Consider the following 16,518-nt stretch of genomic DNA (forward strand, 5'->3'; position numbering starts at 1 on the left):
CTGTATTGCAAGTGTGCTTTCAAGAAATGGTAATTATTGATATTAATTCACATTTAGACTAAGCTGAGAAAAATTATTCTAGCCGCCAGTTTAAAGTCATTGTGATTTTAAAATTAATCATATTCAAAACATAAGGTTTTTACACTGGAAATTCCTTACACATGTTATTTATTGAATTGTAAAGAGAAAGAAATTATAATATTATAGGGTAAGCATTCCAGATTCCCCGGATTTATTCAGACATGTCCGGGTTTTGTGGATAAGTAAAGCAAAGAGAACGAATTTGAATTTGGAAATGAAAAGATTAAGTCTGATAGGAGCAAATCTTTACAACAGTGTTCTAGGTTCTATCGAATCTTGCGCTACACCAAGCTTTAAGCAACATCTAAAGCTCCACCTAACTTAAAACGGTGTAAGTTTATTGGCCTAAACCTTCGGAATTATCTTCATTTCAATTCTTTCATTTCAATTTCAAAACTGCAATTTCTTTAAAACTCTTGCTTACAACCACCGCAAAAAAATGTTTATCTAATTTCATACACTTCTGTTTAAACGAATAAAAATTATTAATAAACAATTTGTTCTTTTGCCAGTTAGATAGAGGTCGATAAAACTGTTTGTTTTTTCTCAACGGATTCAAAGTGCATGCAGTGCAAGGTTGAAAGAGTGTTTTCTTGAAATAAACTTCTTTGTGCTTACACCATCAAACATCCCAGATTAACTGAAATTAATCAAAATAAAGCTTTTTGAGGGGAAATTAACATTTTTTTTAACTTTGTTTTATAAAAAAACTAGCAGACCCGGTAAACTTCGTTAAGCCTTTGAATTTCGCAAAAATAATGAACATGTAAATAAGCAGAAAATAGGTAAATAATGATTTACGCTCATGAAACTGGATTGTTACCTTCAAACGAAGTGAATTGACACGGTTTTTGACTACCGTCAAACGGGGCATCATGCAACAGCGGGGTTCGATGCAACATTTATATAACACTACATTAAATCAATTTTTAATTTAATGTATTGTAATAAAGTTATCTTTTAATGATCACAAAATGATGATGACATAATTTCTCACATCTTAAGCTAGTTTTCTTAGATTTTTTTGTTTTGTGTAAAATTTGAAAAATCAAGCAATAAATGTAAAAATTTTAACATTTGTTTATGCCAAAAAAACTTTATCCAGTATGACGGATCGGCTTGATAATATTACCTACAAACTTTTTGCTGGTTTCCTCATGTTATACCAACATTGTTGGTGTAAAAATATTTTTCGACCAATTACCCAATTTTTTTAAATAAATATTTTTAAAATTCCGTTAGGTGTCTGGGGTTAAATGCAACAAAATGCAAATCAAAGAAATACCTGGTAAATCTCGTTTCCATGTGTTGGAATATGAATGTTTTGCATCACGCGTTTGTAAACATTGGAATTTCATTCATCGAAACATTTATTTTAATGATTTCAGCTTTTAGAATTTTTCGTAGTATTATTTAACCCCTAAATGTATGCAGCATTTTCAGAAAAAAATGTGAAAATTAGTTATTACAGACCCAAAAACTACTGCAATTGGTGTTGTCATGCGTAATGATCTTTAAGGCATCGCTAATATATTAAAAACTATAAATTTTCGAACGTGTTCATAAGATTTTTCATTAAAAACAAAGTTTGTTGCAAGTTACCCCATTTTCTAAGGAGGGTGAAAATCGCATGTTTTTAGAAAATTAAAAATAACTGAAGAAACCTTTAATTTTTCTAACTACGCCAATTTGATACCCCAGCATCCTTAAAACTTTTGATGCATAAGGGGTAGGATTAATTGTGAACATAAGTTTTTTAGAAGCAATTTAAGTTGAAAATTGTTGCATGTTCCCCCAGTTGACGGTATTTTCGTAATACTTCTGTCATATTATAGTAGTGCCTACCTCCAGGGGTAAAAATTTTCGAAGAAGATTGACTTCCAACAAAACTGGAAAGCGAATATCTTCTGGGATAAAGTTAAAAATCTATGTTCTTCCGTTTAACATTTTTTTTTCATTTACAGAGGATCCTTGACACCGATATGTTCAATTTCTATTAACCCCAAGATAAGTGCCAAAAAGTGTTTTGTTGAAATGTGTCGTCATTTTAAGCAGTTTTCATCAACTGTCTTTCCTTTTTCGCTAAAACCATGTTTGAAATTTTCTTTATCGTATAGGTACCAAATTTGTAGAAATGGTACAACACTTTTCATGGTATGAAATTTTGCGATTTTTTTTATGCTGCAAATATATAAATATCAAAAAGTTTTCATATACCTACCATTCTGTTTTTCGTTATCTATCATGCATTTGATATGTTCTCTGTACTAGAAAATCTCCACTTAATTTTTAAAATCATCTTTTTTATATCGACTTTAAACTTATCATACTTATCGAGAAATGGATGCTTAAGCACTGAACAAAGAAAATTAGAACAATCAATACATGTGTAAGTACATGGAATTTTTATTCACAGCAATTTCAAATCAAACGGTTATGAAATCTTTTTTTACTTTGAGATCTTGAATTCAAAATCAGAAATGAAATTCAAAAAAGTCTTTGCAAATCTAATTCAGTTTTCATTATCTCTGTTTTGGATCTTGAATCATATTTTCGTCGAGACTAAAATTTTTATTTTCCAAGCTTCTTGTATTTGAAGATGTTATTGAACCAATTATCTGTTCTTGATTTCTGATACTGAGTGTTGGATCAAATTATGAATTTTATTTTTATAAAGTCAGCCCTATTTATATCCTTAATTTTGTTTAGTTTTTTTAGCACCTTAGTATGAAAGGAAGAAGTGGATAGTATCTAACATTTCCTTGGTTTTCTGATGAAATTCACATAGAATTACAAAGTTAATATAATTCTATTCTCGAACTAACTCATTACATTCTTGACGTTTACAAAAACCAAGTAAATCAAATTATGGTCGTCTTATTCTATTAATCAAAAATTAGACGTTCTCTTGATGTTATACCATAAATATAAACAGAAGATTCTGTAATGGAATATTTCATTGTTATCTGTTCAGTTGTTTTGGATATGTGAAAACTTCCACAGTCATACGTAGAATATTATTTTTCTTGAATAATATGACAGTCTTTCATTTAACCGAAAAATAAACTAAAAAAAATAACGGAGTAAATAAAAGAGATCAGAATTTTCCCGCGCGTATCCTGGTCAGGCAAATTTATTCTATTTAAAAACCTAACAATATCCGGGCATTTGATTTCAAAATTGTCAATCCAAAATCCGGGCAATACCAAGCAAATTTGGGCTAAATTCAGAAACTACTAAAAAAAAATAATTAAAACGAAAAGCACTTCAATTTTTTTTTCTTCGAAACACATCAGAAATTTTGAATCGTATTTTAAGCATCCAGAAACCGTGCATGATTATTAAGTTAAAAGTTGCTCAAAAAGTTTCGTTTTAGTACGCTAAATTAAAAAAAAATTAACTTAATAAGAGATTTTTTTCTGGTAAATGAAATGACTACATCCGGAAAATTCGGGGTTTTTTTTTATCAAAATTCGGACAACCGAGCTGGACGACTTGACCGGGCCCTTCAAATTTTGTTTTATCAATTACCCGATCAAGTCCGGGTATAACCGGGCAATCCGGCTGGCTTTGGGTAAATAAGCTTAAAAAATGTTAATGTTGCCTTGATGCTGAAGCAAAAATGACAATTTTCGAAAATAGGTATACTCCATGCCGGCTTATTGCGTTCTTTTTTTTTTCACCCCATACGGAAGGTGAATTACATCCAAGTATCCATTTTACTGGTGCAACGTGAAAAGTACACTTAAAACGAAAATGGGCGCCAAAACTTCCTATAGAGAGATGGATGAACATCAGTAAGCCTTGATTGCTTTTGGCGCCTTCCTACTCTGGGTGATTCGAATGAAAAAACAAATGGAAATTGGGTGCCATGACTTTTATTTGATACGTATAAAAACTAAAAATTAATTTTCAAATTCCACAAAAACATTTTCGAAATTATCTCCGTTGTGTTATTCTTCGCGTGAAGACGAACACAACAAAAAAAAAATCGCATGCAAATCGGATGATCCAGTGCAGAGTTTTACGTGTTCGCACATTTCTGTATGGTCTGTCTCTCTTCCTGTTTTATATATATAGATTAAAAATTTGATAAATTTTCTAATTCTATCCACAATCCAGTTGAAAGTAGTTGCAATCAGTAGTGATTCCATTCAGTTGACAACACACTTGGTTAAACTTTTATTGTGTGTAGATTCTGTCCGTCATTCGGAGGCTATTATCGAGTTAGGTAAACAATCATTAGAGAATTTGAGAATGCTCTCATAGACCTAATTAAAGACTACAACATCCTTATATCCGTTTACAATCAAATCCTACTTAGTTGTACAAAGCTGTCCAAAATTATAATTACCTACTACTGGGTGACGTGATTGATCCCTTCTACAACATCTCATTAATAAATGGTAGGTAAAATATATTTCCAATTCCAATTTCAAACTCCGATAGCCATAACGTGAACCAACATCAGGGTGGAATCGGCATGTAACATCACGACAACGACGACTACGACGCAACAACTCATTAGGTCAATCGAAGATCAAAGAACACACGAGAGAGCGCTTGTCATCATCAAATTCAAGCGCTTCCTTAAGTTTTGTCCGAGGGCAGCCAAGTGAAGTTGGGGCGCGGCCACTCTGCTCATGAAACGTGAGTCGCCCTTCATGAGTTTGGGATGCTGCAGCGTCATTTTATCGCCATTCAACAGGTACACAATTTAAATACCGATGTTTTCACCCCCGTTTTCCTAGAGTTTCCGGTGCCCCGTTTCCGTTCTCCCGCTTCACTTTTGGGCCATTGAGGTAAGGGTGAAAGACACCTGAACAAGTTTTAAATTAACCATCCCAGGTGGGTGTTGCCGATGTTCATTAAATTCGGATAACCTGTAAAACGGGTGGTGGTGGTGATGGTCAGAAGTAGGTACTAGTTAACGATTCCTGGGAAAATGCTTCTGGCTTTATATTCCGATGACCTCCGGTAGAACTTAACACGCAAACACAAACACACAGCCACGTGTGAGTGCGGGGGAGGTTGTAAATCCTACCACAATTAATTGCTCACTGATTAACGAAAAGCGGACAACACGGCACATCAATCGATTCGCACTAACATCGGTGGACGATGGAAGATCCTGGCTTTGATTGATAGGCCCGCAGTCGTCGGTCTGTCCTACCCTGCCCGAGGAAAGGGGTTGGGAGTTTCAATTAAATTCAACATCGGCATGTGCGTGTGTGTAATCTGAGAGTGTTTTTCATCGATGTGGCTTTTCTGAATGGAAAGCTCATTACCAGGTCAAATGATCATTTGAGTGGGTGTCAATTAGTGAGGACCGCTACCTGTTACTAGCTGTTGAAATATGATTGGGCCAATGGTTACTCGGATCTCTCTATCCGATGCAGGCGTAACAAAGTATAACGCATCGAAATAAAATCGCCTTAATATAGGCTGTTCTATGAATACAGTTCTTGGAACGCATGAAAAATGAAACGGTTTTGTACCGTAACTTATAAATTATTTTTATTCGGGATGAACGTATCATTTGGGGCAATAACCTAATAAATAAAAATGCTTAATGATTTCAATAACAATAACAAACAAAGAAAGTTTAATATTATTCAATTAGATTCTTCAAATCTTAAAATTATATAAACTAAATGAACATAATAATTATATTTCCCTGTTGAACTCAATGTTAACCCCTTTTTGCTTACTGATTCACAGTTAAAACTGTTTTCATTTCTGATTTGTTTATTAATTAAAGTCTTCGGTTATGTGGTCACACAGACTGTGAAAGGGTTTCAAAATTTAAATTACGCTATTTAGAAATAATAACAATAAAAAAAAAAGTACAATAAGTGCGGTAAGTCATCAAAAAATATGCAAAATTATATTCCTTCTTCTGAACTTTTAATTTGTTTGAATTCAAAGCTTCAGACATAAGGATCAGTGCACAGAAATATAATAAAAAAAACACCCGATTTAAAAAAAAATGAAATCCGAATCCTTAAATGAATTTTTGATCGGATCTGAAATCAATAATGATTGAAATTTGTTTAACAAAATGATAATACTTGTTGATTTTTATTCATCTTACTCAATATTTCCATTTTTTTGATTGAAGGGTTGATTGATAAATTTCATTGAATTAACTTGATTTTAAAGAAAAAAGAAGGTAAATCGTGTTTTGAAATGTAAACTCTCGAGGGAAAACGTCAATTTTGTACTTCAGTGATGAAAGTCAGAGATAAAATCATCTTTCAGTTATGATTCTTCCTATAAAAATTAATTTTTTTCACAATTATAACTCTATACATGATGAAACGAAATGTTTAATTCATCATTGAAAGCTTAAAGTGGCAATGTTCAGGTTTGGAAATGGGCGATTTCGAATGTTTCATAGATTGAAAATAAAATCAGCATCGATTTATAAAAGATGATTGAAAATACTAAAAAATAATTGAAACGTTTACAAACATTCAAGTTCATATTATATAGTTAAAATCTTCAAGCTCTGAATATTTTTTCACCATCATTTGAAATAGTGGGCTCTGACAAGAACAAAAGGAAGAGACTGGGTTTTTCTTATCTAAATTTAGAGGAGTTTATGTTTTCAGAAAACAAAAATTCAAAATTAAAAAGAAACTAACTTATTAATATAATTTCAAAAAAAAATTAAAATAGTTTAACTATAATATGCGGTCAATTTGATTGAAAATTTCAAATAACTATACCTATACTTGATAAAACTGTGAAATTTATAACAGCCCTTTCGTGCCTAGGAATCAATTATTAATATCTCATGAAGTAACTAAAAAAGATATTTGAAAAAAAAAGTTTTTCTGATTTTTTTAATATACTCAATTAAATAAAAAAAAATGCTTTGATCGTGATGACGGTAAATGGTCAAAATAGGTAAAATTTCACATTTTTTTTAAATTGGAACAATATTACAAGTATTTCTGACATTACTAAAAAAGGTTTTAAAAGGTTCTATTTAATTTAGCCTCTTAATCGAAGCCTGCAAAATTATTTGATTTTGGTTTTTAAAAATATCGAAAATTCAATTTGGGTTGAATTTAAATTTAAAAAATTTAAAAAATTAATTTATTTAAATTTAAAAATTTAAAAAAAATCGTGGTGTCTTTCAGCAGAAGTCATAATTACATGTGGTCCTTGGAAAAGCTAATAATTAATTGAAAATCTTCTAATTCTGAACTTGCTACAACCATATACAACTTTGTATGTCTCTTTTCCCTCAGTATTGAACTCACAACGTTCCGATCCCTGTCCTTCGATACTTCCTCGGCGCCATTTCATATTGATACAAACAAGCAAATTTGATCATGTAGGGGAGAATGAGGATACTTGATCCCTGGGGATACTTGATTCCTTAGCTATATCTCGATACTGGAATGTCTTACAAAGATCAAATATTCTAGAAAAATGTGCCAAAATGAGCGTTATTTTGCTCATGCTTGTAGTTTAAAAAATTTTAACAAAATAATTGTTTGAGTAATTGAACTTTGTTTGAAAAATTTCACAAAATGTAACTTGAAGTTTTTTTTTTTTCATCACTTTAAAATGTTTCTTACATGGGAAAATTATGAAAAAATATTTGTTCCAATGTATCAATCGTTCGAGCGTAAAATGAACTTCATAATGCCATATTTTCAAAGCAATGGAAAACTCTCAACTTTTTTCAGAAAAAGTTTTCTAAAATGTTGATTATGGGTACAATTGATCCCCCTTCCAAATGGCATATTCTTCTTCTGAATTGATCGTTATGATTGCTGATTACAAAATTACTAATATTTATCCAAAAACTAATATTTATCAAACAAGTGTCTGAAGAAAAGAGGCAAAATAATTAATTTTCTCTTAATTATAAAAAATAGCGCCTTTAAGTATGCAATGTTATTAGCGTTGAGACAAAGTTATACAATTTTCTTCTTATGTCTGCTATAAATTGTGAAATGCGAACAAACATGACCAAAATAGTCAATTAACATTCTATCTTGGGGTTTTGTTTGATTTTTATACAAGGATTAGGGCTTCCTGAATAAAAGATCAAGTCTCCTTCAATAGGGGATCAAGTCTCCCCTAACTTCAGAATAATCGCAATTTATTTACTCCCACGAAAATGCTTCTTGTTCATCAACGGGTTCAAGTATCGTTCTAATTTTGGGAGCATAAAAACTTGAAGTTACAAGCTGTCAGAAAATGTCAAAGACGGCGAGTTGCTAATTTTTTCCAAAAAGATATGGTGAATATAAGAAAAGGGGATCAAGTATCCCCACTCTCCCCTACAGTTGAGAGTTCCGTTTAAACATCAGTTGATCGTATAAAATACCACTGACTGCATCATTTCGGACTTGAAATCTATTTATTGATGCCGTTTTTTTGATATACAACTTTAACCTATCTCATAGACGATTCTATTACAATCAATAATAGTATTCAGCGCTGTGCGATCTTAACTAGCTATTTACTGTACTGTTAAACGATTCGGAGATGTCTTAGAAGCAGCATCTGATTTTATGGAATCGATTATCACAGAACCGGATTTTTGAAGCGTCGCCTGTGTTTTTGCAAACGCCGTCTGTATGTGCCACTTTTTTCCATTTTTATAATTTTTTTCTTAATCAAAACTGCCTTCATTTTTGCAACAAAATTCGTCAAGGATTTCCAATTTTTGCAATTGTTGACATAAGATGATAACGATATTACTTAGCATAGGAATTGCATTATTAACAATTATTGACCGATTAAGTTTATCTCGATAAGAGACGTTGAAGGACAAGTGCAAATAGATTGTTTAAATTCCATTATACGATGTTCTCACAATTACTGTACGACCTTTCATGGAAATAATATGTCATCATAGATCGCAAGCATGAAAGATTGCTCAATTTTACAGTGGGATTAAATATTGAGCATTACACAATTCTACTGCGATTCAAAACAACTTTATTGATCTTTCTATACGATTAACAAAATGTTATCGTGTGAACTACACAAAACAAAAAAGATAAAATATAACTTGGTTTAGATACAACACGATGTTTATACAATTCCAATCTAAACTGGATGCTTATACAATCTACAATGAACACTACTTAATGATTTCTGGTTATCTGGGTTGGATTATCAGAGGTTATTGAGATTTTCGTTCTAGACGACTTAAAATTGTAATACTTTTAGCTTTTTCGTATGTTTTACATGCTGGCAGCTTATGACTGATCCAAACTTCTGATTTTCACTTCGGACACATCTGGCAAAGATATTCCTAAGATTTTAAATAGGATTAGGGTCTAGATTATAATTTAGCACTCGAGAAAATGATTCTATTTCTTGGAGATCACTTCCAATTTTTCTTGGGGATATAAATCATTAGACTGAGTTGATTTGGGGTCATTTTTAAATTTCTCAAACCCTGGGGTCTTAAAAGCTTTGTTTTGGTCCAAAACTAATCCATGATTATTTGCAGAATTTTAAGTAACGTTTACATGAGTTTGATTTGAACTTTAAGGTTTGTATGGGAAAATTGAATATATATTGAACTGAAAAATCAACACCATTTCTGTTTCTTGTGTGGAACCGAGCCTGCTTATGGTTCTTGTGTCAATTTATAAATTCTTTAAAAGAAATTTTCCGCTGAACAACTTTGTCGAAAATCACAACTTCGTATCTTTTTAGACTAAAAAGTTATTAGCTGTTTAACAGGTGTATGTCTTTTTGCATTGATGAACAATAAATTCAATTGACATTACTGCTGGGTGTCTGACGAGGTGTTGTATGATCGCTTTTCATGTAATACTTCGTGGGGCACAAGCAGTGGTATCTATTGAGTTTATTGTTTATCGATGCAAAAAGACATACACCTGTTAAACAGCTAATAACTTTTTGTCCAAGAAGATACGAAGTTATGATATTCGACAAAGTTGTTCAGCGGAAAATTTCCATTAAAGAATTTATAAATTAGCACAAAAACTATCGGCAGGCTCGGTTCGACAGAAGAAACAAAAATGTTGTTGATTTTTCAGTACAAAATATTCAATTTTCCCATACAAACCTAAAAGTTCAAATTTGCTCATGTAAACGTTACTTAAAAATTCTGCAAAAAAAATCATGGTTGAGTTTTGGGCCAAAACGAATCTTGTAAGACCCCAGGGTTTGAGAAATTTAAATATGACCCTGAATCGACTCAGTTTAATGAATCATAGCATTATTTGGCAGAAACATAAGTTGTTGTCCATAACATCCTCTGTAGACGGCATAAGTAGGGGAGAATAGGGATACTTGAACAATTTTTCTTATTTACATTGTTTCATTTTATGAATTTGGAGATCGCCGTCTTTTGCATTTTCTGACCATTTGACCGCGTGTAATTTCAAATGTATGTGCTGCAAAAGTCTACATGAACCCGTAGATGAATTAAGAGTGTTTTCGTTTGAGATGTTCTGAAAGTTAAAGTATACTTGATCTTTTATTAAAGGAAACTTCTTTAATCAGGGTGCCCTAAGCTTTGGCAAAAATCATGCAAAATTTAAAAATAACAATTTCCTTTGGATTTTTTTGGCCCATTATGTTTAATTTCACTGTTTATGAGTGTCTGACAAAAAGAATTCTGTAAGTGTGTCTACTACCCTGCAAGTTTTGCATACATCAAGGCGCAAAACATTTGAGATAGATTTTTTTTCAGGGATTTTCATCCTATTGGATGATTCATCCCATCTCCTACCGTGGCTAGCGTACTTTTTTCTTTTGTGTTTTTTTGTATTTTTTTTTGTATTTTTTTGGTATTTTTTTTTGTACTTTTTTTTGGATTGTTTTTTTGGGAAAGGGAAAGGAAATGGGTTTTTGGTTGGAACAGATAGGTAGAATGATGTTCATATTTCTTCGTAGATGCTGCTGATTTGAGATAGAAGCACTAGGTTTCGAGTCCTTTTTATCAGGAAATTATTGGATAAATCTCGCGTGAGTTTTCATTACTTAGTATGAAACAAAATGTAAACAAACAGTTTTATTACGAAAAAAAATGCAAAAACTGACATTAACTAGTCCTTCCATTTAGAATATTTGTAGCCTGGACAACATATTCTATATGTGGAACACAAAATTTGAAGTGGTTTTGGTAACTTTTTCAGCAATTTTTTGTAAATTCTTAAGATGTTTCATACCACGTAATGAAAGCTCACGCGAAAAATATTAGTTATTTGAGAAATAATCATTATTTGGTGCTTAGCAATGATCAGCATCCTTCAGAAGAAAAATATATCTTTTTGGACTCGAAAGATAAAGTGAAATGGTTTCAGGATCATTTTGAAAAAATATTTCTTAGGAAAATTGAGAGTTTAATATTGCTTTGAAAATATGGTATTGAGAAGTTCATATTATACTCTAACGTCAATCCATGTCAAGTTTGCACAGCGAAAAATAAATCTTATAGGAGAGGTCTACAATAGGGGGAAGTTGTCTACTACCGGACACTTAAGGTTTTTAAGCAATAACTTCAAAAATAGATTTTTGTAAATATTGGTTCCTATACAGATTTGAAGAGTATCAATAATGTGATCACTTAACTATATTAGAAAAAAAATTTACAACATATTCATGTGGTAAGAGAAATAATTTCATGTTAGTTTTCACTCATTTCCAAAAGTGTTGTCTATGGCCGGACACTACGAATTACTTCACCAAAGTTGTCACCAATGGCACAAAAACGTAACAAAATGACTGAAATCACTTGCACAGGTCTTATGAGTATGTGTTTTCCAATACTGAACGTTCTATGAAGCCAGTCATAAAAGTATTTTTGACAAACCAGAATGAAACATTTGTTTCAAAAAAACTAGAGAAACATTGTCTAGAACCGGACAGCAAAATTTAAAGTTTCTCAGAGGACCAAAATAGTTTCGTTATTGAATCCTTATCTTCTGCTAACCATTTGAGGGTACTATAGAGATGAAAAAATGAAAGTTTCAAGTTGAAATCATCTATAATTTTAAACATTTTCTTGTCCGGTCATAGACAACAATTTGGTGTCCGGTCATAGACAAATCGCATTTTTTTGAATTTTCCTAATATTTCGTTTAAACTTCCGTTTTGTTATCTTATATCTACTGCAATCGAAAGATAACCAGTCAACGATGGCGTTCATGAGCAGTTCAAATTTTACAAGCCGAAAAAACTGACAACAATACAAATGCAAAGTTTAGGCGATCCTTTCCGTACTACTAGGCAAAAGCTTTAGATGTCTATAATAGGTTTACCTTTTCAGATTGGATTACCATTTTTCAAACACCATATCAGGCTACTATTTACTTTATTTTCATGGTGTTAAAACATTATTAGGATATTGTGATTTCGAAAAATCTATGTTGTCCGGCCATAGACGACTTCCCCCTACAAATCCTGAATTTTTGAGAATTACCCGCCCACCTCTCGTTCAATTTCTTTTTTGCTAAACAATATCGATTTGATTTTTTGTTCCGCTTTGGGCGAAGATAAAGATTACAAAAAAAAACTAATATAAAATTCAATTGATGAAAACTATTTGAAATTTATTGTGATTGAGCAAAGATGAGAGCATTTCTAAAGGATACTAACTATAGATATTAGTCAAGTGGTTTTGAGATAGCGTTCAGTTTTTTTTTTCATTTATCCAAATTTTTGGGCGAGATCGAGAAAATTTAAGGAAAGTGCTTTTGAAGACCCCAAAAAAGCTAGAAATAAACCTTTCAAAAAGTTTATGATATTTATTGTTCTATGAGCCCTAGACAATTCAACGGTGAGCTTAAATTTGAATACAAGTAAGGATGATTGATTCTATGAAAGTGAAGAATGTGAATTCACCTTTAAAGGTTGAATCCATCCATTTCGATTGTAGAAATTGTAAAAAGGCCGATGCTTCTGTGTGGCTTGTACAACGGACTGAAAATTGACCAAACTTCATTTTGCTAATTTTCAAAAGTTGATCACCGGTGGAATGAACAAAAAATGCGATCAAACCGTGCGCTAAACAGTTGGACGGATCCGGATGACGGGGTGAAATTTTGAAAAAAATCTGAATGGACTGCAAAACAAAATTTATAGCGGCCACCTGGCAGTTCTAAAGCCAACAATTTTTCGTAGACATGTATCGCCTGGATGTTCCGAAGAAAAATAATGATTTAAAGTTGAAAATATGCTATCTTATTTTTAATAATGCTGACAATTCGTGGAGGCTGCAAATCAGTAAGTGGTACATAACGATTGTAACTATTAACCATCAAATATACAAGGAAGAATGCCTTCAAAATCGACCGATTTTCTTCTAAAGCACATAAATAGGTCTCACAAAGTTGATACTCTTGTTTGATTGGAATTGAAACCGTGCCATTATGAGAAAAACTCAGGAGGAGTGGTCATAAGTCAGCATTCTTGTTTTTTTTTTGCAGGATTAAGACAATGTGCTAAACTTGTCATAACCTTCATCAAATGAAAAAAAAAATTGAGTTATTTAGAACGAAAGCTCCAGGAAATAGAGTACATATCCAAAAAATCTTTAATTTGGAAAAAAGACGGTTCATAGTATGAGATGGCACACGTGCCGCCCAAAAATCTAAGTCGATGCATTTTTTTTATTGGACGCTATCTCAAAATCCACATGACAGTTCGTCACAATTTTTGATCCATTCTTATTAGAATTTGACCCATTGAGATCATTTTTTCTCAAATCAAAAAATTTTGTTCATGTAATTATTACATTACTAGGTAGCTTAACTGAAAATTTCCTACTTTTTCATCCATGCACTCAACAGTTATTCGCAAAACAAAGTGTAGCATTTTTTTCGAATACACGCCTTAACACATTAAGCACCGCATAGAAATTTAAGCAGGGAAACACCTAAATTCATCAATCTTCATCTTCGAAACCATTGAACCAGTTGCTAAAAAATTTATTTATTTGGGTTACCAGAAGTGTGTGTTTAATTTTGTAGAATTAAAATTGTTTCTTTAATTTATAACATAAGAGATATGCTTCAAAGCTTAGCACAGTCCCTGCGAACGAATAAAACGAAATATCACTTGTTTTGTGCGCAAAATAGGTTCATATTTGTGACTAGGGGAACGTCAACAAACTAGAGGTCAAATTTTCCCGAAACGGATATTGTGCGAATAGCTTTGGAGGGTTAAATATCTTTTAATATTTTGTATTCCCTTCCTTCTCGTCCAGGAATGGAATTATCCACATTAAGAACAAATGATAGGAAATATTTTTTTTTTAATTTGAATAAATTTGCACAATTCTGACCCTCCTGCTATCACTGAATTTTTAAAATGAAATGCTCAATGGGTTTTTTTCTTTTGAATTTAAAACGTCCATTTCTGGATGTGGCTTTTGAAATGCAGAATTTTGAATAATGGATGAATCTCCAACCTCAAATAAGAACAGTGTCTCGAAAAACGTATGGCGTTTTTGGTGTCTTTCATTGAAAGATGTGACAACAGGGTTAAGCAATGATATTTTAAACGACACAGGCGTTACTTTAAATACATTCAAATCATTGTTATGATATTATTACTTTGCACCAAATTATTCAAATTGAATATCTGAAAATTTCAAATGCACTTAGATATGAAAATATTCTTACGAAGATAGAAAAATTATTTATTTGGAGTTGAAAAGATGGATCAATCCGAAGTGACTCACTGGCGGAACTACAAAGCCATCAAATCAACAAATCAACCTTAATCTCATTAAAATGAAGATTTCAATTACAGATACCTATGAGAAAAGATTTCAATCGTTGAACAGAGCACAAATATAAAGTTTCACTGCATTCAAGAAAATACTATGCTAAAGGGAGCTTTAGTTAAGCTATTCACTTAAATTTTAATATCATTTTCGAAATTTTGAATATATAGACACCAAAATTCATTAGGTGACCTAATTTGAAGCTCTTTTCTTCCATAAATCACAACCAGTATATTGTCTATCTTTCATCACTATCGACATTACTACCGAAATCCTTCAAAAACACTTACAAGGATAAGCTTCATCGTGAACAGCTTTCTTCAACAATCACTGCTTGCAATCCAATTATTCACACTTCAGATCTAGAAGATGTATCCCTCGTTAGCATCCACAACACCGGGGTTCGAATCCCTAGATTTAAGGTCACAGTCAATTAGTTCACCGAACACTTTTGATAGAAGCTCGTTGATGATGATAATGATCAATGCCAGCCACCCGACCGACTGACTGTTGAAGTAGAACTGCCGGCCAAGATTAATATTGCACTTTTATACATACACAAGGTCTCGTCTCGAAGTCCCTCGGGAAGATCGACCTGGTGCTGCTCATTGACAGTGCGTCTATCAATGGCTGACTGTCTGACTGATGCAGTTGAATTACTGCTGCTGCCCTTCTATCCAGAAAGTCATATTGTTGCAGTTAGCCTACAGTTACCTACGGGTGGAGAGCATTTGGGGAGTCAACTTAACAAACAAACTAAATCATACCTCTGTGCTGGACTGCACAACGTCGTCGTAGTCGTACAATTTTGATGGTTATTCAGGATCAGTCTTTATTGGCGAGGATTGCAGTTGTTCTCAAGCAGAGGGTCTTTCAGATATCGAATCGAAGTAAGTGATGAAAATGGGAATTTTTAGATTTTGAAATTATCAATTAAGAAAAATTCGGAAGTTTAAATTAAAGGCATCAGACCGCCAATGCAGTTACATTAATAAATCAGTATGAAATTTGCTTACTTTTGCATATAGTTTTATTGCCTAAACCGTACGTTAACATACTCAAAATCTAGTGCAAAACTGAATTTAGGTGTAGGAATTGTCTCAGAAAATCCAGATTGATAAAAAGTTTGAAAAACAGCTACCTTTGGAAAATCGTCAAAAATTTTGTGTTTCGTATTTCAAAAATCTAAAGATGACAATATGTTATAAATTCCGTCAACTTTTCAATTCACTTTTTAAAATTTTTCTACTGTGACTGTAACAGGTTTGGCAGTTGGTTGATTGGAAAGTACGGGTTTTAAAATACTTTTTACATATATTGTGGCCATAATCTTGAAAAAAAAAGAAAAAGTTACATATGTGCAACATATAGTTTCTAACTTCAGCTTTTTAGGCACTAAGAGAAAATGCTTTCGAGCACTAAATAACTGATTCACAGCCTAATTTCTGAAGCATGATTTAAAAAAAAAATCTTGAAATTTTAATAACTTTAAATAACTGTTGCTGAAAATTGCCTAAAAATTATATTTCAGAAACATTATAAGCTTTCCAAAACTATGAATTTGTAGAAAACGGTTGAGAAACAAGAAAGTTTTAGCGAAAAATGTGTTTGCCGTCAGTTGACCCCTCGCGGTATGAATAGGTATATACAAAGTGTCGGTATGTTAAGTGTTAACTAACTTTAAATAGATCGAAGGC

General features: G+C 32.3%; 1 protein-coding gene across 1 annotated transcript in view; it reads right to left on the bottom strand.

Annotated features, from left to right (window-relative positions):
- The window catches only part of LOC129745653 (uncharacterized), a 29,321-nt gene extending 13,869 nt beyond the window's left edge, over window positions 1–15,452 (bottom strand). Inside the window, exon 1 of the mRNA XM_055738878.1 lies at window positions 15,112–15,452. Within this exon, the coding sequence (XP_055594853.1) occupies window positions 15,112–15,126 (15 nt within the window). The 5' untranslated portion in view covers window positions 15,127–15,452. The remainder of the gene's footprint in view (window positions 1–15,111) is intronic.
- Between the last annotated feature and the right edge of the window lie 1,066 nt (window positions 15,453–16,518).

This window comes from Uranotaenia lowii, chromosome 2 (genome assembly GCF_029784155.1).
Source record: "Uranotaenia lowii strain MFRU-FL chromosome 2, ASM2978415v1, whole genome shotgun sequence".
Taxonomy (NCBI): Eukaryota; Metazoa; Arthropoda; class Insecta; order Diptera; family Culicidae; genus Uranotaenia; species Uranotaenia lowii.